Source organism: Mytilus edulis, chromosome 8, assembly GCF_963676685.1.
Source record: "Mytilus edulis chromosome 8, xbMytEdul2.2, whole genome shotgun sequence".
Lineage (NCBI taxonomy): Eukaryota > Metazoa > Mollusca > Bivalvia > Mytilida > Mytilidae > Mytilus > Mytilus edulis.
Window position 1 is genome coordinate 30,846,721 of NC_092351.1, and position 23,444 is coordinate 30,870,164.

The window sequence follows — 23,444 nt, forward strand, 5'->3', positions numbered from 1 at the left end:
TGTACATTCGTTTTACACAAGATAGTATTTCCTGGAATGTGATCTATAAATGCATTATGCACTTATAATTGATTAAATTCCTGACCTCTGCTATTAAGACTACTTTACAATGCATGTATTTAACTAGAACACCAATTATATTTGTTCAAATCCTTTTAATGCTAAGTGCATCACTAATTATTTTTGTTGGAACACTTTCATGACTTTACTGATTTGTTTCCCTTAATCATTTTATAATTACTTGAAAATAAATATAATATAACTGTGTTTTACATTTATAAGTGTATTTAAGTCAAATTTGGGAAAAACAAGAAGAGAATTCACTAACTACTTGAGAGTCCTTAACAATATTATGTAGATGAAATCAAAACTGGTTGTTTCAAGATTGGGAGAGAAAAATGTGTGCATTAAACACCATCAAAGGTGCTAAGATTTGGAGAAGAGGGAGATCCTAACAATAAAGTCAAGTAGAGTGAGGCTAAATAAGAGATGCCTTGTACACCAAAAAATTATTTCAAATGGTGTGCACCAGAATCAACCCAGTCAAGCTTAGTTACTGCAAAATCTTGGTCAAAAGTCTCAAAACTCTGGTTTTGTATATATATATATATATTTTTATTTAAAAGTACACACTATAATGAACATGTAAATATTGTGACCACAACATAGTAGTAATTGAACTAGATGTACTTTCAAACAATAACTTTAACCACATACTTGACACACACAAACTTACAAGACAGATAAATAGACTGAAAAAACTTACTTAATGTACTATAATATTCTAGGTGAGCCACAACAAGTCAACCCTTCACTCTCAAGATATTAGTCATAAAGAGAATTACAATCTAAATAAACACATTCACAAAGTTTTAAATTCACATTCCCTCTAATAAAGGGGAAAATCAAATAGTTGTAACCTTTTTGATTGACAAACAACCTGTGGATGTGGTGTTTAGCCCAATTTTGAAGGCTAGGTACATTTTTTTCGAAATAAGAAAAGAAAAATATTTTAAAATGGATACAAATTTCTATCTTATTACACACCAAAAAGATTCAACATACAAAGCATTAAACTTGTACTGTAAATAAATATACTAATATACACATAAATTCATTTGAAAGTAGAAAATAAAACTTACAACTCAGATTACATGTACAAAGTCTGTTCTCCAATCCAAACCCTTGTACAGGAAGTGATATACAGGAAACTATTTACCTAAGTTCTCTGTCATTTATCTAACAATGTCAATAATATATTATCCCTTTATTAGGAAGACTTCCTTCAAGTACAGTTAATGCATGTATATATTATGATTAGTACTTTAGATGCCCTGATAATTTTACTTTTAAACACTTTTAACATCCTTTCGGCAATTCTTATTTTAAAGAGGTAAACATTGTAAACTCGCAACTTTTTAATATATAAACTAGCTTAAATAAACATGGCTTTGAAGGCAAACTAAAGTTTCGCCAGTTAACAAATAACTTGTAACATAAATTGGATTTTTTTCCTTTGATGTTTTAATGCAATAATTTGCTTAAAAAGTGTGTTTAGGGAAAACCATGGTATATTATATGCAAATTTATGTTGTACCATACTTTGCTAATTAAATATGCAGCTCAACTAGAATCCAAAGGAAAGAAGGCGGAGCTTAGCTATGGTACAACATATTCATTTTCATGTTGTTCCATGGCTGAAGCTCCACCCCATTTTTTGAAAGATATCCGCCTCTGAAATATTTAGGAAACAGAAAAAAAGTGAAATGTCATGAACATTTATTTTTTTCATTTTTGACACAAAGCAATAAGACATTTGTAACACAACACATCACAAGAAACATGTTTTAAACTAAAACAAAAAATGCTTTTCACAAGTTTTAAGTGAAAGAAAAATTGCAGTTGTTAAAATTTACAGTTCCACTTGTGTTAGTAATATCATTCAAACATTTTAGGCGCGTAGAAATGTCACGACAATTTGCAGAGTTTTCAGTGTTGACTGGTTCCAGTTTTGTACACTTCGAAAGAGGCCCCTCAACTTCCAATTTATTATGGGTAACAGAAACTGTACCAATACTTGGTGGATTTAACACAGAAGACACTTTTTGTTCTATTTCATCAGTTTTTGATTTGTATGCCCTTACAGCTGACGACCTGTGTCCAGTACGATCCATTATTGTTTGTTCATCTAATCCTGCTTTGTACAATGCTGTTGCGCACGTCCTCTTCCCAGAATGATTTGTGTAATTTCCAGTTAAGCCCGCTTTTTGACACATCTCTTTCATTAAACCTTCTAGTTTATTTACACCAAGCGGCTGCTTTCCATACCGGATTGTATTTCCGACCAAAGCCAAAGGTTTTCGATAAAAACATCCATCATTACCAAGAATGTTGAGATATGTCTCAAAAATGTTGTTCATACACCTAGGTCCTGAAAATGAATTATAAAACTAGAAATAATACAAATATTGTATATATGGCGACTTTTTAAGAAATAATCAGTAATTAAACTTAGTACATGTATAACGGAGGGGTACCATGATTTGCACAATTTCGAAAGTGATAAAAATATACATCTTCATTAAAAGCAGTTACATTGTCTTTTATTTATGAGTATATTGCAATTTGAGAGTTTAACTATAAAACCAGGTTTAATCCACCATTGTCTACATACAAAAATTCCTGTATCAAGTATTGAATATGACAGAAGTTTTTGATTCAGTTGATTTTGTCACTTTAAATACGATAACGGGCTTTGCGCTTTGACTTTTCATTTTCACTTAACTTATGGTGAATGGGAGATAACTCTTGTAAAGAATGCAGTTTTTCGTCAGTCGTGATACAACTGAGAGCAAACACAAAAAATCGTAAAAAACATGACTTTGTTAGTGATTAAATAGAAGGATCATCACTATCCACTTCTCACGCTCCCTAAATACTATTTTACTGTTTAGTGTTTGGTAATAAGCCTTAAAAATATGATCCATTGACAAATAATTAAATAATTAAATGAATTTTCAAATTCATAAAATAACGAGTTAAAGCAGTTTGCCAAGAAATTCTTAATTGTACCTGTTTTAGTTTTTTTTAATGAAAGGAACAACATGCAAAATAATTATTTTTACTGTACGATATCTTGATAATTAACAATAAAACAAAACTTACCGTCATTAGAATAATGTTTTATATCCTTGTTGCTAATTTTCATATGACCCAGACCACCGTTGAAAGTTTTGTTGTTACGGCCAATAAATCTAATGTATTTCCCCTTTCCGTCTTCTCCAAGTTCAAACTGAGAACATTGCAAATTCCGATGTTCATCCCTACCCCTCAAGCCAAACATTTTACAGGCATAATAAAAAACAGTATACTGAACTGTTGTTGAATTTAATTGTCCAAAAACACCAGATGACCACAAAATTTCCTCATCTTCCTCCGATATTGCGTCAGCCTTTTTTTGTTTAGTCCCCAGTCCTTTCGCCAGCAAATATTTCATTCTTGCATCAAGCACTTTGCGAAATTGTGCAAATGTGCCGTCTTTTTCGTCAAAGAAGTTAACATGAAATAATTTGTTGTCCTTGCAATGTCTCATTAAACCACAGACGATGTAATACAACGACTTCGAAGGATATTCGTCTCCCGTTTTTTTTCGCGCCTCCAAAACAAATCTCTGGAGCCAATAATCCATAGTTTTAACATCCATTGCCAACAAATCTGTTATTTCAACACCGTTTTGTCTTCTAGCTGCCCACCATTCGTTAAACACTTTTATAGCCCACTTTGTGTTCTTTTGTGTATTCGGGTTGGTTTGTGAAGTTATAAGTTTATCGATCTTGTCAGCAGAAACACATGTAGAAAAACGATTAATCCCTGGGTTCACTGGGTTTTCGACTACGCTGGTATTTGGTTCCTGGGCCAAATAACCAAGTTCAAATGTTCCCAAGTCAAAATTTTCTTCGCCCTCAACATCGTATACGTTCATTGCTTGTGAAATTGTCAAATTTACATCCACTATATTTGCTGCCTGAGAAATAGCCAGATCGTCAAAATAGTCAACCTCAATCTCTTGAGAACAGACTGACAACTTGATATCATCTTCGATTTCGGTCGCGACTTGAGATAATTGAATATCTTCCTCTATTTAGGCTGCAATTTGTGATAAATGCACATCGTCTTCCATTTCTGCTGCCATTATAATTAGTTCGCTTTCCTCAAAATCTAATAAATCGGGAAGTTCTGCCATTTTTTTCTCTTTCTGCAAATTGTGCGGCGGGTTTTCTTAATGAAATACGCAGATTATACACGAGGCGCAAAAGTGACTTGCGCGAGCTTACTTTTCATTGGATAAAACTGTAACGTGACCAATTTCCAATGTTAGTTCAAGGTCTTCAAAGCTGTCAATCATTTTATTTATATTACAAATTTTATATACCATGTGTTTTACTCATTAACATATTTAAACAAACTCATCCTTCGGATTCGTTTGTTTAAATATGTTAACTCGTAAGAACCAATGATGGTATATATAGTACTTGGTACATAATATTACAATGAGAAAAATGAGTGTTTAAATTTTTAAGTTGAAGGGTTTTTGTTAGATCTACCCGTACAAAGTACATGTGTGAAAAGTGGATAAAACTATTTATATTTGAAGTTGAATATCCTCATTCGGTTTATGTCTAAATATGCAGCAGGAAGAAACTGTAAGTTTCCAATAGTTATTTTCCATATTATGACTTAAAGGTAATAACCCACATAATGTAGTTAGTTTACTACCCATAACTGTACATACATCATACATTGTCATATGTATATATGTAACTTACAGAATATGCAGAATCTATCTCAGTCATTCTAGAATAACCAAAACCTTATTTTATGGTGAATATTATAAATCTAATTCTGTAATTAATAATATACTTTTGACTACCAGTAGTCCTTTTATATTTCTCCATTTTGAAAATGTCAGATTGAAAAAACCATAGCAATTTCTGTTCAACAAAATGTTAAATTCATTTAAACTACATTTAAGAATGTAAAAAAAACAGAGATTGGTAATTTTTTGGGGATCAAAATTTTCAAAATATGGATTTGAATTTTGAATAGGAGGGACAAAATTAAAGGCTTGAGAATTGGGAGATTACTACTCATGCTGGAAGAATCACATGTCTGTAAGTGCAAGAATAACTGACTTTCGATCTTTATTTAATTTTTTATCTTATCAATACCTTTTAAGAACGTTCAGACAAGGAATTTAATTACTGAATTACTTTATAACACAAGAGTGCACACACTGAGATGTCTCGCCTTCTTTACTAACTAACTATCACATTTAAACTTAAATAATATGATTCAAGAAAATGAGGTCAAGGTCATATAAACCAAACAAGAAATACATGTACACATTACAATCAATCAATACACTAAATATAGTTGACCTATACTAATGCTTATCATGCTTATAGTTTCTAAGAAACAGACTTAACCAAGAAAATATAATGAGGAAAAGGTCAGATGAACCATGCAAGGCAGACAGGTACAGCTTATAATCCTTCTATACAACAAATATAGTTTACCTATTGCTTATAGTTTGAGTATAACAGACCAAAACATATAAATAATAAAATATTTCCACACTCCAAACATAGTTAACCTATTGAATTTAGAACATGTATGTATTAGAAAAAAAGACCAAAACACAAAAACTAAACTTTAACCAATGAACCATTAAAATGAAGTCAAGGTCAGATGATGCCTGTCAGATGGACATGTGCACCTTACAACCCTTCCATACACCAAATTAACTAGACCTATTGCTTACAGTATCTGAGATATGGACTTGACCACCAAAACTTTACCTTGTTCACTGATCCATAAAATGAGGTCAAGGTCAAATGAAAACTGTCTGACAGACAAAAGGACCTTGCAAGTTATGCACATGTATACCAAATATAGTTATCCTATTACTCATAATACTGTGGATTCATTAATATTCGCTGCATACCAATTTTTGTGGATTTTGTAGACCTGTACAGAGAAACCATGAATTTATATATTCAACGAATTGCATTTTTTCTAAAGGAACATAATTTAAACAGACTTTGCAAATCCACAAATTTAAATATTCACGAATGTGCAAGTTTTCCTCAAAAAATTAGAATTGGAACATACCAAAATAAATGAATCCATAGTGAGAGATAAATTAACAACAAAACTTCTTAACTTTTTTTTCACATAGTCACTGAACCATGGAAATGAGGTCTTGATCAAGGACAATGAACATGTGACAGATGGAAACTTTTTAACATATGATGGCATCTATATACATTTTCCAACTTCTAAAATATAAAACGGTCTGATCACTATCCCTATGTTGAGCTTTCTGTGACAAAAGTTGCAGTCTTGACAAAAATTGACATTGAATGACAATGTATGAACATGTATGCAGATAAAGGATTACTTATGCTTAAATTTCTTAAAACTTGTGATCAGTCATGTAACAAGCTTGATTTATACATGTTACATGTTCATGTAGGATAATAAATTGCAACAATTAGATGTGTTGTTGATTTCCAAGGAAAAGAGAACACTTTGAATTGTTTTGCAGATAAACATCTGACCTCCCTGTTAGTTTTGTGATTTGTTTGTACAAGTACTATGATGATGCAATACATTTTTTCTTTTTGTACATGATTTTCATAATTCTAACACAAAACCAATTAAAACAACTGAAAACATCAAACATTTCAAATCTTATAAATAAATTTTTCAAATGTGTATATATAACTATCCCTTTTATGAGGGGTACATTTCCATATATATGATTTCAAGTGATCGAAAATGTTGCTTTTTGAAAAACATTTCTCAGTATAAAAGGGCATATATTTACATTTTTTGTTTATTATTTGAAGAACTTTTTCCAAAAGAACTATACATCTAATGATCTATCTGGTATTATATTGTCCAATAATTTTGTAATATAAATGTTCTTATATCTTCTCTGTATTATCAAAAAAAAATAGGATTCCCTCTTCTTCTTTCAGTGTCTAGCCATTCTTCATTTACTGAAGATATTCGCCAGGCGTCCATTGCAGACTACACGAAATACGTCGGACCGTCGGACAAATCCGGTGAATAATGGATCTGTCTGGTAAAATTTTGTTGAATTCCAGTCCGAATGTCCAGTGTGTTTTTTTCATGGATTTTTCTAACATTCTAGCAAAATTGCCAAACGATCTCAAATTCATTTTCATCTTTATTATTCATCACAGCGATGTTTATTTTGTTCAACCCCTAGCTTTATGCCGAACATCACCAACCAGTAATGTGTAAATCCGGGTAAAAATGTATCTGACTGTCAAAAACAACAATGGATGCCATCATTGGCACAACCGGAAATGTAAATAAAACCGGATAAGATTCTGGGAACGGATAAGGATCATTCCGGGTTTGGCGATTAAATACAATAAATGAATAAAAATCCAAGCAGATCACAAAATTTAGCTATGAAATATAAACACTAGAATTGAAAACCAAAAGATACATGAAAAAGAAAGAAGAAACAGGAAATAATATTGTATACAGAAACTCTAAATTATGTTTAGTTCACAAACATTGTCAAAATCCAATAAAATGGGACATTACTCTTCACTGAAATGCATTCAAGCAATTGTGCACAACTTTCATAACAGTATACCCTCTTGTTACATCATTTTGTTTTAATTTGTGCATTTTGGGGAGGAGTAGGGCACAATAAAGTCATATGCTTGTTGTTTTTTGTCGGATAATATACAATTAGATGTAAAAAAATTGGTCTGGCAAAATTTCATTCGGTCTGGTAAAGCTAGGATGCTTACCAGACTGTCCTGTAAAAATAAAATTCATTCGTGTAGTCTGCCATTATAATTTGTTTTTATAATTTACAGGGTAACCAGTCAAAAAAGAAACAAAATCAAAAGTGTGTACATTTGAAAAATAACATTTAGATAAATCTGTATACATTTGATAACCATGATAACAATAATAGTAAAGGGATAGAAAATTAGGAATGAGAGCAGATTCTGAGATCATACTGACTAAATCTCTGTACACACAGAGGCGGATTTAGGGGGGGGGGAGGGGGCCTGGGCCCCCCCTTTTTGGGAAAAAAATTGGTTGCTTATATAGGGAATCACTGAAGCGTGACTGGAGCGGGCCCCCTCTTAGGTCAGTCAGTGGGCCCCCACTTATGAAAATTTCTGGATCCGCCACTGACACACAGTATTGCATGACATTATTTATGGTGGCAGCTGATTCCAATCTATCATTCAGGGGATATCTCCCTTCAGCAGTTCAGGGGTTGTTTCCAACGAATGTAGGACAGAAAGTCACAGGACAAAAAGTCACAGACAAAAAGTCACGGACAAAAAGTCACAGGACAAAAAGTCCCAATTCATTTTTTCTGATTATTTTCTTTGAATAAACAGTCAGAGCTCTGACATAAACAAGTCAGAATAAAATGACTTCTTCAAGTCAGAAAATGTTTTGAAATTCTGACCTGTACGGGTCAATTTCTGTTTTGCGTAGTTTTCCATCGAGTCCGTCAAACCAGAAGATATTTTGAATTTGCCGCCGATCTAAGACACATACGATCACGTGGTTTTTTGCGAGAGATCACGTGTTTGAGAGTCGTTGTTTTGGGAGTTTCTCGAACGAGAAGTTATTGAAAATATAGTGATTATTTACGTTTTTTTAGTGCAAATCTAGGTCAATGTGGTCATTTTCAGAAGCAAATACATATTACCTCCGTATTTTCTTGGCCATTTTAATATTTTTTGCGTGTGAAGAAGGTCTTTGCAAGTGATTTTGTTGCTGTTTCATGAAGGCGCGTGACCTGTAAATACGGACGCGTGGCCTTTGAGATGACCGTGTGTCTGACAATTCTGACTTGTTCAGGTCAGAAAATGTTGTTATGATAATGAACTGTTAATTTCGGGAGACAACTCGTGTTGTCTTAAACAGTATTAACATTAATAACCAGTCACTGCAATTTTAAAAGTAAAATTATTGCTTCGAGCTGAACATCATCACGTGATTTTTCTATTTTTAAACTCAATCATGAATTGACTTTTTAACCTTTCCGAGTTTGCGGCTTATAAATATATTTTTTTTTCGTTTCTCCCAATGAGAAAAACGATCTTTTGAATATTGATATTAATGAAAATGAAATGAAATCGGAATAATTTTAATAAAGGTAAAGGGAAGGGAGGGTTTAACTAAAGAACCGAAATATTTTTTTATTTTTATTTTAAAAATGATTTTAACTTGAGAACATTATAAAATGATTCACAAAACGGGTTTTTCAATTATGAACATGGAATATGATATTAAAAACAAATGAAATGTAGGGTAAGGCTCCAGGGATCACCCTACCCCTGTCATTTGACAATGTTGAACAGTCGAGATCCCTGCTCCCTTAACTCAATTTTTTCTCGCTGTAAAGTATAATGAAATATACCAGGCTACAGTGGCGGATCCAGAGGGGGGGTTCCGGGGGTTGGAACCCCCCCTTTTTTTTGGCCGATCAATGCATTTGAATAGGGACATATAGTTGCACGGGGGGGTCTCTTCCTATATAAAGGTATATACATATGTGCCGCTGGAATGGGTCCCTTTTTTGATCCGTCAAATATATCAATGGGGTGCAATTTTACCGAGGAAATATATCAATAGGTAGTAATTGACCGATTGTGATATATCAATGGGTGATAAATATATGAATGGGTTATGATTTCGCTGTGAAATATATGTATAGGTAGGGATTTCACAATTATTCAATATATGAATGGGGGGTGTTTTTAAAATCCCAGCTGCACACCTGTACCCAAAATCCCATGTTGAGACCCCCCCGTGTATAGTTGGAACCCCCCATTTTTAAAATGGCTGGATCCGTCCCTGGGCTAGTCTCTATGGGTCGCCCCACCCCTTGTTATTTGAGAATGATCTTATATCTTGAAAATGGTCGAGATCCCCACCTGTAAACCATATATATTCCTTTTTATAATGTCAAATTGATTTGAATGAAATATACCGGGCTAGTCTCTGGGTTTACCCCCTCCCCTGCCATTTGCGAATGTTCTTATATTTTGTAAACGGTCGAGATCCCCACCCCTAAACTATATATATTCTTGTATAGGAAAATAAAACAAACCCAATGTAATATAGGGGAAGTCCCTTGGGGTGGGGTTCACCCCTACTGTGTGAAAACATGTAAATGGTCAAGATCCGCACCCCTGAACCATATATATATTAGTGTAAGGGACAACAAGACAAATCAAATGAAATAAAGATAAAGTCCCTTGGGGTCACCCCACCCCCTCATGTTTGAAAACTTGTAAACGGTTGAGATCCCACCCCTTAAGCCTATATATTATTATATGGGACAATACAACGAATCAAATGAAATAAAGGGAAAGTCCATGGGGGTCATCCCCATCCCCCTTTTTGAAATGGTTTGGATCACCACCCCTAAACCATATAATATTCCTGTTCGTCATTTCAAGAAGATTTGAATGACATACAGGGTCAATCCCTAATTATATGGCATATATGTTTTCCTATGAAGTTACACATCTATAATTCTTACCCCAGATGCTTAGCCACATAAAGCATTAACCTTTTATTTGAAATATAGATAGTCTTTGTTTCTACAGAAGTGAGAAGAACATTGGAAGTCAGTATGTTCTGACCTATAAAAGTCTGAATGTTCTGACTTATGAAAGTCTGAATGTTCTGACTTATGAAAGTCTGAATGTTCTGACTTATTATGAAAGTCTGACTGTTCTGACTTTAATTTAATAAGGCCAGAAAGACTCAGAATGATCTGAAGATAATGACTTGTTTTTAATGTTTAGAGTATTTAAGAATATGAATGCTCTTGTCATGCTAGTACCATAAGAAACCCTGACAAGATTTTGTTCCCAAAAAAATATATATTAAGAATAACAAGTGTACAATTGAACATAAATTACAAAGTTATAAATGTTGCTAAAAAATATATATTTAAAAAACACCCAATAGATAGTTGTAGTGAAAATATTATGTATTTATATGTACCACTTCTTGAAGGACAACAAAGTCACCAAACTTAGTCTGATTTTCTAAGTATGTTCTTCTCAAATTTTTTTTTACAGAACATGATTTGACCTGTTTAAGTCAGTTTACAGAAAAAAAATCCGATCAAACTAGGTTTCTTCATCTTAGCCCCACCCTTTTTCTCCTTATCTGAATCGACTACTGTTGGGATAATTAATTTTTTTTTAAGAAACAATTCAGTCAAATGGTTTTTAGAATAATGTTTTTTACAACCAAAAGTTCTATATGTTAACTTTACAGAAAAAAAGTCATGAAAATGCAGAAATAAAATAATTTTTTAAGATACAAATTTGATGAAATTTGTTAAAAAAAATACATTTGAATATAAAATATACCAAATACATTTTTTTTTATAGTCCTCAATATTATGACTTGAGGGGACCATATTTCATCAGTCTTTTATCTGGTTTGTCATACATTTTAAAATCAATATGAAAATCCTAGACTTAAAAGTTGACATATATAAGTACTCTTTGAAGTCAGAACATGATTTGACCTGTTAAAGTCAGTTTACAGAGAAAATTAAATCCAATCAAAACTAGGTCTTCTTCTTCTAAGCCCCTCCCCCTTTTTCTCCTTATCTGAATCTGCTACTGTTGGGATAATTAATTTTTTTTTAAGAAACAATTCAGTCAAATGGTTTTTAGAATAATGTTTTTTACAACCAAAAGTTCTATATGTTAACTTTACAGAAAAAAAGTCATGAAAATACAGAAATAAAATAAATTTTTAAGATATTAATTTGATGAAATTTGTTAAAAAAAATACATTTGAATATAAAATATACCAAATACATTTTTTTTTATAGTCCTCAATATTGTGACTTGAGGGGACCATATTTCATCAGTCTTTTATCTGGTTTGTCATACATTTTAAAATCAATATGAAAATCCTAGACTTAAAAGTTGACATAAGTTTAGTTTTGACTGACTCTTTGAAGTCAGAACATGATTTGACCTGTTAAAGTCAGTTTACAGAGAAAATTAAATCCAATCAAAACTAGGTCTTCTTCTATTTTTTTTCCTACTTGTATCCATACATTCTAAGTTAACAATCACATCACAATCATGATAATGCACGACTTTTACAGAACTTTGCAAGCCATTTAGTTTTTGACAGACTCTTTTTAAGTCAGAACATGATTTGACCTATTTAAGTCAATTTGTCCGAACATGCCCATTTGACCTGTTTAAGTCAATTTGTCTGAACATGATTTGACCAGTGTTCAAGTCAGATTGCAGAACAAATTTTCCAATCAAAGCTAGGTGTACTTCCTTTAAGCCCTGCTTCTGAATCTGCCATTTGTGAACTTATTTGATAAATGTTTAGAAACAATTAAGTCAAATGGTTATTTATTTTAGGGGATCTTACATATATTTCTTATGTCTGACGTTCCCATACTTTCATTTAATATCATATGTCAGTGCCCCACTCTCAAAATTTCAATAAATTTAGTTTTGGGCTGACTGTTATAAGTCAAAACATGATTTGACCTGTTTAAAAGAAAATGCATTTAAATATTGAATATACCAAATATTTTTTTTATAGTCCTCATTGTGACTTTAGGGGACCTTTAATATTTTCTCTGTCCTATATCTGGCTTTCCCATACATTTTTAAATCAATATGACAGTACAAGACATAAAGGTTGAAATAAGTTTAGTTTTGACTGACTCTTTCAAGTCAGAACATAGTGTGACTTGTTTGAGTCAGTTTGCACAACAGTATTTACCTCAATGAAATATTAAAATAATAAATGTTTTGCTCCCCTTATGAAATTGAAAATGTTGCTGCAGCATTGCCGCAGCGTTGCGGCTTTATAGCTGCAACCTAATCAGGTTGCCAGAGGATTGTTGCCGGAGTAGTGCCGGATGATGCTGCTAGCGGCATTGTTCTGGCATCATTGCGACACTAATTTCTTTCAAAATTAATGAGCACCACAATATAGCCAGAAAATTTGATGATGTCATTTCCTGCGTTTTTAGCTATTCCCTGTACTAGTGTGTTAGAAATCCACCATGTTGCTTGTGATTATAACTGTATTGAAGAATTTTGTGTTCTAGCTGGGTTTTTTTTTGGAAGATTTGAAGACTTGTAAGTAAACACATATCAAGTAATTGCATGTATAGAAAAGATCAATCTTGCATTGTGTATTTCAATAACATGGCCTCATCTGAGTTCACTATACATGTATCGGTGAAGTTTGTGTTTTTTTTTTGCAGCAGTTCAATTGCATACTTCTAGTTTGGTAAATAACACAATATTATATGCTAAACTTAGGGCACATTAAAAATTTTCATTATTTTTTATGCAGATACCGCTGACATTTATTTTATGTGCCTGTGCATAAAAATTTATAATGCATGAATGCATGTCATATATATGCATTGACAACTTGTTTTTGCTGGCACAATACATTTTATACAAAGCACGGCCTATTTGCATGTTTTGTCACTAAAATGATGCAAGAATATAGCCGTATTAGCGCCGCAACAGCATCACAATCATAATGCCAGAAAACTAATTTGCATACGAAATACGCTATAGCCGCATCAGTGCCGCAACATGATTATTGCCGCAACGGTGCCAGAATATAGCCGCAATTATGGTGCCAGAAAACTAATTTGCATACGAAATAATTATGCTATCGCTGCATCGAAGCCGCAACAGTTTGCAGCAACAAAGCCGCAGCATAGCCATACTGCTGCCGCAACTATGTGCCAGAGGGCTTATATTTCCATAAGGGTCTTGATAAATTTAGCTAAAAGTGGATGAAAATAGATCCCTTATTTTTTCCTTGGAAGATTTGAAGTATTGTCATGGTACTAGTAAATGTATCCAATATTGTATTTTGTAAATCTTTTGATATTGACAGAAAATTGTATGATCCATTTTTCTGCTTTGGTTTTTGTTTGTATTAATTTTGAAATGATCGAATTTGATGAGATAAATATATTATGTTAAGATTCTGGAAAGAAGAAGGTATGACGAGCCCCACTTTTTAAACTCTTTGATTCGAAACTAGTAATCACTATATTTTATGGAGATTGATAACAAAGTGGTAGTAATGACTGCTTCAGGTCAGAACAAAAATGACCTCTCTAAGTCAAAATGTATTAAAAAGGGACATAAATCTTATTAGAATATGAAGATATTAAGTCACAATATTTTATGCAAAAGCTGACCTGTGGAAGTCATTTTATGATAAATTAAAGTCTGACATAAACTGACCTGTACAAGTCATATTCTGTTGAGTGCAAGAAGGGAGACAACACTTGCATCAAATTATATCTGACCTATGGAAGTCATTTTATTCTGACTTGTTTATGTCAGAGCTCTGACTGATAAAAACTGCTTATTTCTAGAAAAATATTTTTGTATTTTTCTTGAACTATTGTATAGAAACCAACTTTGTTAACAAAATTTATCCAAAAAATATCAAAGATGATCAAATAATTGTCAAAAAAAACAAAATGTCAAAATGGCTTGGCACTTAAATCATGTAAATGGCTTCATCTGTTCATGGTGCCAAGAAATATATATTGTTCGCGCCAAATTTTAATTGGTTTTATGTTTAGTAACTTTGTAATCAAGTTTTGGCAATATTCTTATAATTGTTGTCATTGTCATAAAATAAAGTGAGACACTGTGTTTATTGTTAAAAAAAAATGATAATCTTTTCTTAATAAAGTGGGATTCTGTCAGTTTTATTTTGTGTTGAATTAGAATAACGAGGACTCTTAATCATGCTTTGGTTAGGGTAATGTTATAACTATTATTTTGTTTCATTGACTTATAAATAAAGCACGGTGAAATTCTGACTACGTTTTTTTTTTTTGTATGTTGAATAAATTTTATCAATAGTGTATTGCTATACTTTATTGTTTCATTGTTTCAGATCAAAGGGACCAAGCTGTGCGTTTTCATTTTCAAAAAATCTTCAATGTTTTACCCATACCAAGCTATAAATACATTCAGTATTTACACCAAAGCGATTTAAAACAACAATCATGATTTTCCAATTATTCAACTGGAATTTGAATTAAAATAATTTGGGGTGAACGTGTAGAGTGCGAACGGACCTTGGATGCGAACGTGCGAGGTGCGAACGTGTAGGGTGCGAAAGTGTATTGGGCGCTCACGGACCTGATACCACTTTTTGTCCTGTGACTTTCTGTCCGTTTACCGTTTCCAACCATTTAATACATTTTTTTACAAACAATTTTATTTGTTATTTTATCTGTTTTTAACTAGATTTTACACTTTAATTGAATAAAAACTAAGAGCAGCAATATGACACTAAATAATAAAATACTGTACCAGTCAATACATGACAGTCAACAGAGTCTTTACACACGGAAGTGTTTCCAATTTTTACTTTTCTTCTGACTTTGGGGTTCTATTATTGCAATGTATTTAATAATCAAACGTACATTCGGCATGTGGAAAACAACAACAATTCGTAAACTATATAAATACCTCTTCGTTAAACAGTGACAACCTGAAATGAGTCACAGTTTCTCTATTTTTTTATCGATGCAAAATGAAATTTCCACGATTCCCCGCCCGGAGTGGAGTTATTTCCCTTTCAAAAATTCTAACTTACTGACACAAATTCGGGTTTTTTCCGTTGTCGTTGGGTTACTATTGATACTCATCTGAGAGGGGGGATAGGACCTTTATCGGGACTCCGGGATCGGGTGTTTTTAAGCTCGGGATTTCGGGATTGACCCTTTCGGGATCCGGGAATTCTTTTTTCGAATTTAGGGACCTCGGGATTTCGTGTTTTTTAAGCCCGGGATTTCGGGATGTCGTGTTTTTAAGCCCGGGATTTCGGGATCAGGACCCCTCCTACCCTCCCTCATCTGATTTTTCAGACTAGACTGGGATACCGCTATATATAATCACCTTGTTCTATAAATTTTGGTCTTTTCAAATTCTTAGATATGTATTTATTCAATCATTTATAACAAAAAAGTTGAAATAATATGCATTTTTTCTCTAAACTGAGAAAAATCACAAAAATACAAAATTGACAAGATGGTAAATTTTACACAAAAAAGCGTCAAAATATGATAAAACTTTCTTATATTAACACCTACCTATATTTTTGTTTAAAGTAAAATTTATTCAGACTGGTCCAGACCACTTCATCTTTATAGAAAGTATGAAAAAAAGTTTAATTTTGGAACTGTTAGTTTTTCAACGCTAATAGCCCAAAAATAGGTAAAAATCGATGAAAAATGGGAAAATCATCAAATTAGGCATTTTCAACGGGCCGTAGCAAAAAAGGAAGTGCACCACCATATGATTTTTTTTCTTCACCGATTATTTTGTTACAGTCTTATAAACCCAAAAATCAGGTTAAGAAAAAAAGTTTAATTCTAGAAATGTTCGGCTCCTCAGAGGTATACATCTTTAACATTTATCGGTCCTATCCGAATGCTCCTAAAAAGGAGGGAATTACGAAAGAAGAAGAAGACCGGTGATTGCGACATCCTTCTAAACAGGGACTCTAGACTAGTATAGAAAGTCCTTGGGTAAACTGTAAACGTAAATCTTGTCATCATTATATTTCTATTAAAACATGTAATTGTTATGGGTATCGTAATTGGCCCTCGTATGGGTGTAATTTGTGCTTTATAATGAACAAAAAATAATGATTTAAAATAGAAAGAAAGTAAAAGAAAGAACATGCATGTGTAGCCTAGTGATACGCTGTATAATAGAAATCCTTGCGAAATTAAGATTAATATATCATAACGAACAAGATGTAACAAAACGGCAGTGAAGGTACATGTAAGCGGATTTTTATAAGTTCTTCTTGTTTCCGAATCCCAGTATTTTTATTGTATTATTGTATTTTGTGCACTTTTGAAAAAATGAAATATTTAAAACTAAAATGGCAGTAGCTTTTTTGCTATTTGACCGGCTCTGATTAAATATCTTAATACAAGCCGTCAAAATAGCACATATTTCTAAAAAAATGGCTATTTGACCGGCACTAGCAGCAATATATATATATATACAACTCGTCTAAACATCAACCCAACAATGTTAGATCTGTAAATTTGCTTTCGCAAATTTTTGGTTCTTCCCTCGCCGGGATTCGAACCCATGCTACTGTGATATCGTGACACCAAATCGCCTGCACTGCAGCCGTCCCGCTAGACCACGCGACCACCTGGGCTTTTATATAGTCTAAAAGATTGTGTAACAATACCGATAAATAGATGGAAAACAAAACACTAAAAAGTGTTGAATATCATCGCACAAAGATGGAAAAACTGAACAGATGATATGAATTATAGAATAATTGCAAATATTTCGGCTCAACAAATGGCCTTCTTCGGTATAATTTATATCATCATGCTTCCGCGCTTCATACAAAATGTAATTCGGTCAACGCTTTTACACCCCAATGAAATTACAAAAAGAAGCATTCAATTCTTAAAATAAAGTGACTTGTTATTTTGCCGGTCCAGTCTTTGTACAGAGTAAAACTTAATGATTTACTTTTGAAAAGTACTATGAAAATGTGCACTGCCAACATTATTTTTATCACTAGTCAAAGTGTAAATAACCATCAAAAATGTGTAACAAGAAATATAAATCTAAAATATTGAGGATCCATTTGTTGCAATTAATTCATATATCTAAACATGTAGTTGAAATTATTTCTAAAATCAGTCAGTCTGATGCTATATATATGCATAAGTATAAAATCTCAGATTTTTTAACTGTTACTGAGTGTACTATGTTTATAAAAAAAAGAGTAAAAAATCTCATTGCATCATAGATTTGATAAAACATTGTATACACTATAACAAAGTCAATCGTAATCAAAAATATTGCTTTGGAAATAATAGCCATTTATTTAATTTGCATATAAATGTAAAAAAAAAATATAGTTTTTAACTTTGCTTCTTACCAGGGACTTTCTATACTAAGGGGAATCGTCTGTATTGATTTTAATTCATTTTAGTATAGACTGTCCCTGCTCCATGGCTCTAACCTTATTATGTTCTATTTTTTCAGAGCCGGCAAAATTTCACTATATTGTTGGTATTAATGGCCAGTCAAATAGCAATTTTTATGAAAAATAGGCTCTTTCGTCGGCTTGAATAAAGATATTTCAAATAGAGAGCCGGCAAAATAGCCACTACCTAACAAAATTGTATTGACAAATATTTCGACCGCCATCATATTGCTTTCTTACAAATATTTGTAACTTTTATTGTACAATGCTACATATCACATATGGAAATTTATATAAATACACAGACAGCATTTCCTTATGTGCGCTTATATATTTGCGATTTTGGTTATTTTAATACATTGTGTAGGTAACAGGATTTAATGCATGTGCACAGTGCAAGCAACGATTTCCCTAAAAATCTGGTGATCGTCAAATATCTTTTTGTAGCACCGATTTGTGTATATGAACGAATTTAATCCAAATGACTACTGTTTATTCGTTGTTCCTCGTCTATGCCGTAAGTTTGGGAACCAATTGGAATAAAAAGTAAAATCACAATAATACTGAACTCCGAGGAAAATTCAAATCGGAAAGTACCTAATCACATGACAAAATCAAAATGACAAAACACATCAAACGAATGGACAACATTTGTTATATTCCTGACTTTGTACAGGCATTTTCAAATGTAGAAAATGGTGAATTGAACCTGGTTTTATAGCGCTAAACCTCTCACTTTTATGACAGTCGCATATCAAATTCCGTTATTTTTACAACGATGCGTAAACAGATATAATCGGTAAAATAGTCAAAATAAGGTTACAGCAGTCATCACTATTATTGTGTTACAATCTCAAGACAAACAAACATATACAAAAAATCACAAAAAGCATCTATCGGCAAATTAAAAAACACATTCCTTGGTACGCAAGACAAGACAAGACAAGACAAGACAATTTATTACAACTTAGACACACGTATGGTGCTACAAGAGGATAACAATTATACATTAACAATTACATATATACTTATACATTTACAAGAAAGTCACACAATAAATTAATAATTGATATCATACAATAAAACTGAAATATATTTGGTTGATTTGTTTGCAAAATTCTTAATTGCAACGTGATAAGAAATTATTGTTACATGCTATGAATTATGAAAATATTTTTTTCAATATGTCTTAGAAACATGCACACTTGTCTTAGCACTGGCACGTTACAGTGTGATAATAGACCAATAAATTTCAATTGGGAAGGATTTTTTATATATACCTTTCTCTTAAAGACATAATTTGTTTATTGGAACATACAAAAAAATAATGATATTCGTCCCCAATGGTATTTTTATCGCAGTTACAGCATATACGATTTTCTCTTGGTGTATTTTTCCACCGACCAACTTCTACAGGGATTTTGATGTTTGAACATCTAAATTTACTGTAGATGTATCGATCTGCCACTTTAAGATTGAGTAAATATGGCTCTAAACAAACCATTGTTTTGTATGAAGCATAAGGGACGACATCAAAAGTTCAATGTAGGATAAAAAAAACTTAATTCAGGTAGTTTTTTTTTTGCACTGAACCCCCCCCCCCCCCCCCCCCCCCTTCCCCCCCACTTAACTTAATTTGGGAAAAATTGATTTACCAATAGAGGCATATGTAAAAATCGATTTTAGATATACAAAACTTATAGAATTTTACCCCCCCCCAAACCCCAACCCCGAAACTATTTGATTTAAGTTTTTTATCCTACATCGATCTTTTGATGTCGTTCCTAAAACACACCTCTAGATGAGTTTGTCACATCAGCAGATAGACTCTGTCCGAATTGGTCAACCAATCTCTGTTTTATTTTTTATTTATTTTTTTAAAATCCGAACTTTTGATATCACTCTGTGCATTCCAGACAAAAGAAAATCCTGTATCATCTAAAATTTGTTTCAGTATGAAGTATGAGTATTGGCCTGAGTTATATAAGTTATACATTAACTGATACAAGATCCCAGATAATTTGTTACTACCGCTTTGCACTAGCCTTGACCAAAAGCATAGTAATTTAGTTTTGATATTAATTTTTAATGGAAATCTGCCAGTTACCCCATAGACCATAAAGTTTGGTGTTGTTGATCTAACATTCAAGATTCTTTTTAGGAAACTCAAGTGCACCTTTTCAATCATGTCAACATTTTCATAACCCCAGATTTCCGACCCATAAAGTAAAATTGGAGCGACCATACAATCAAATAGTCGAAACTGCAGATCTAAAGGGATGTTTACATTTCTTAACTTATTATAGTATAATGCAAACAGTGTTTTTTGTGATTGTTCAACAAGTTTTTTCTTTGATAAATTAAAATTACAATTGTATCTTATTAATAATCCCAGGTAATTATAACTGTCGGTGAGCTGTAACTCCTCGCCCCTTAGCATGAATCTCATATTTCTTTTACGCTTCGTCTTCTCAAACACCATTACTTTTGTCTTATCAATGTTTACATTTAGTTTCCAGTCAGTACAGTATTCATCAAACTTATTTGTAAGGCAGCAACCATTTGATTTTCTGGGGGGGGGGGGGGGGGGGGGGCTATGGTTTTTTTTTCTGTGCAAACTTTTTTTTTCGCCTTCGGCGAAGAACAATCTATTTTTTTAGCGACAAACCGAAAACAATTTTTTTCTTTCAATTTTAGCATTACATATAGTGGCAGCTGAGGGTGAAACAAACAATTTTTTTTTCTCAGGGTCCAAAACAAATTATTTTTTTCACCAAAACCTGGAAACAAACTTTTTTTCCAAAAAAAACCATAGCCCGCCCCCCCCCCCCCCCCCAGAAAATCAAATGGTTGCTGCCTAAATCGTTAGCTGATTCTGCCAATAATATTGTATCATCAGCATATAATAACAAGAAAATTCGAATATAAATGCCTAGTTCATTTAGATAGTATTCAGTTACCTTTTCTAAACCTGTTATATCATGCTGAATAAAATAGCTTTCAAGATCATTAAGGAAAAGAGAAATAAGAAAGGGTGATAAGTTTTCACCTTGCCTAACTCCAACTTCGCACGGAAAGAAATTTAAACAACTCGAGTTATGTCTTACACATGATTTGACATTAGAATAGAGGATATAAAATTATAAACAAAGTTAAATATTTTGCCGGTTATGTTACTAGAACTAAGCTTTGCCACAGTCCTACCCTCCATACAGTATCAAAGGCTTTCTTGAAATCTACAAATGTACAGAATAAACGTTTTCCAGAGAGTAAATAAAGTTGAATCAAACAGTATAAACTAAATATATTATCAAGTGTGGCGTACCCTTTCCTAAATCCCGCTTGTCATTTTGAGAGTAATTCTACTTCTTGCGCAAACCTATCTAGTCTGTCATTTAGTATAGCTGTAAATACTTTACCTAAACATGATACCAGTGTAATACCTCGGTACGAGTCTTGATCGTTAAGAGCTCCCTTATTCTTATAAATGGAATTAATTATTGCCATTCACCAGATTTCGGGTATAATCCCTGTGTCGAATACAAAATTGAACAATTGTACGTAGAGGTAAACATACATACATGGAATTTTTTATTAAACTCGTTCTTATTCCATCATCATCCATTCGCATGGTGTTAACACTGTGAGACGGTGCCAAAGGAACATCGCCGTCCAAAAAAGGGGAAAATTAACAACAGGGCCAGGGGGGAACATTGTCCCTTTTGTCTTAATTCTTTTAGTGTAGGATTTCAAATTTAAAACTTAAATATCTATATCTAAAAAAAATTGTTGCTGTCAGTATATGATTTATTATAGTAAGTTCCTTTGGGTGAATTTTGACAGTAATTATTTAACTGGGAAATGTCATCAAGGTATAAACGGAAGTATTGTTGAATATATCGATTAAATATAATTTGACGTTTTTTTACTGGGTTGGATGTAAACTGTGATACAGACGAACAGTACAGAAAAAAGTCTGTTATTAAAGGAGCATAGATGATGCCCATAAGAATACCTACAGACAGAGACATATAATACAATGTATTATATGTCTCTGCTATAGATAACCTTTCGATAAAATTGCCGAAACGTAATGTACATTAATGTTGTCAAGGAGAAAATTTGCAGCTTGAATAATCTCGTCATGAAGAGTAAAGAAGGATATCGCCTTGCTATATAGCATGGAATCCTGCTCGGATCTTTAATACAAGAAATCAGTTTGAGGTTGCTGATTTCCCTTCATTGGTACAACTTGTACCTTAAATGTTTGTGCTGAAAACTCTATTTCTCAGAGACGTGCCGTAAAATCTGATTTGATGTGAATGATTTTTTTAAATGTTGATATTGTGGTAAAAACAGATGTGAATTTGATTGATATGCCTATAGAAAATCAAGGCAAATGTGTAATAGGCGATGCCTCCAAATTTAGTTTGTAAATAAAATGTTTAATATTAAAATAGTATACATAACAATAATTACATTAGATGTATGTTTCATTATAATACTTTATTCTAATTGGCTAACTGCACATCACGTGTTATTCCGTAAGCAGTTACATTGCTCAATACAACTTTTCATTCATGACACGTGGTCCAACAATAAAGTGCACAGGTGAATTAAGTAAAAAAATATATAAAATTCGTGTTTTCATGATCATAGCTAAAAAATGTAATTATAAGTATTGAATGCTTCTTTTTGTAACTTTATAGGGTTGTTAAAGCGTTGACCGTGCGCACATTTTTAGAATGAAGCGCTTCCGCGCTTCATACAAAATGTACTTCGGTCAACGCTTTTACACCCCAATAAATTTACAAAAAGAAGCATTCAATTCTTAAATTAACATTTATCAAAACGACTGTACGCATAAAAATAGTTTTGAATGACAATTTCATTTTATTTCATATTCTCAACCTAAAAACAATTGCTAAAACAATATGATAAAAAGAATAATCATTATGCAATTTAATATTTTCATACTGACCTTATCAACCCGCCCGTGTGGGCTCGCTTGATATTATTGATATTAATACAGTCAATATCAAAAAGGGCTCGCTTGATATTATTACTGATAAAGTCAGTATTAAAAACAAAACATCAATTATTTTATATATATTTTGCTTATAATTTATTTATATTGTGCTTATCATTTAATTATTTTGTGTATAACATTTCAATATTTTTGTGTCTTTCATGTTAATAAATTATGTCTAACGTTTTACAATATTAAGGTTAATATTATTATGATATATTAAGGTTAACTTTTAAGATATTTCAATATGTTTTATATAGAGAATATTATATATATGGCTTTTTCAATATCGCATCCGTATCAA

At 32.4% G+C, this 23,444-nt stretch overlaps 1 protein-coding gene and 1 long non-coding RNA gene across 2 annotated transcripts in view; both read right to left on the reverse strand.

Annotated features, from left to right (window-relative positions):
* The window catches only part of LOC139485370 (uncharacterized), a 56,232-nt gene extending 40,501 nt beyond the window's left edge, over positions 1-15,731 (reverse strand). Inside the window, exon 1 of the long non-coding RNA XR_011655304.1 lies at positions 15,612-15,731. This is a non-coding gene — a long non-coding RNA (uncharacterized lncRNA). The remainder of the gene's footprint in view (positions 1-15,611) is intronic.
* LOC139485369 (uncharacterized protein KIAA1958-like) lies at positions 3,072-4,131 on the reverse strand. The gene has a single exon (XM_071269806.1). The coding sequence runs from the start codon at positions 3,980-3,982 to the stop codon at positions 3,122-3,124; it is 861 nt and encodes a 286-aa protein (XP_071125907.1). The 5' UTR covers positions 3,983-4,131; the 3' UTR covers positions 3,072-3,121.
* Positions 15,732-23,444: the final 7,713 nt, after the last annotated feature.

Bases quoted from the DNA above. Each gene is read 5' to 3' on its own strand.
- LOC139485369 (XM_071269806.1), bottom strand. From the start codon at position 3,982: ATGAACGTATACGATGTTGAGGGCGAAGAAAATTTTGACTTGGGAACA.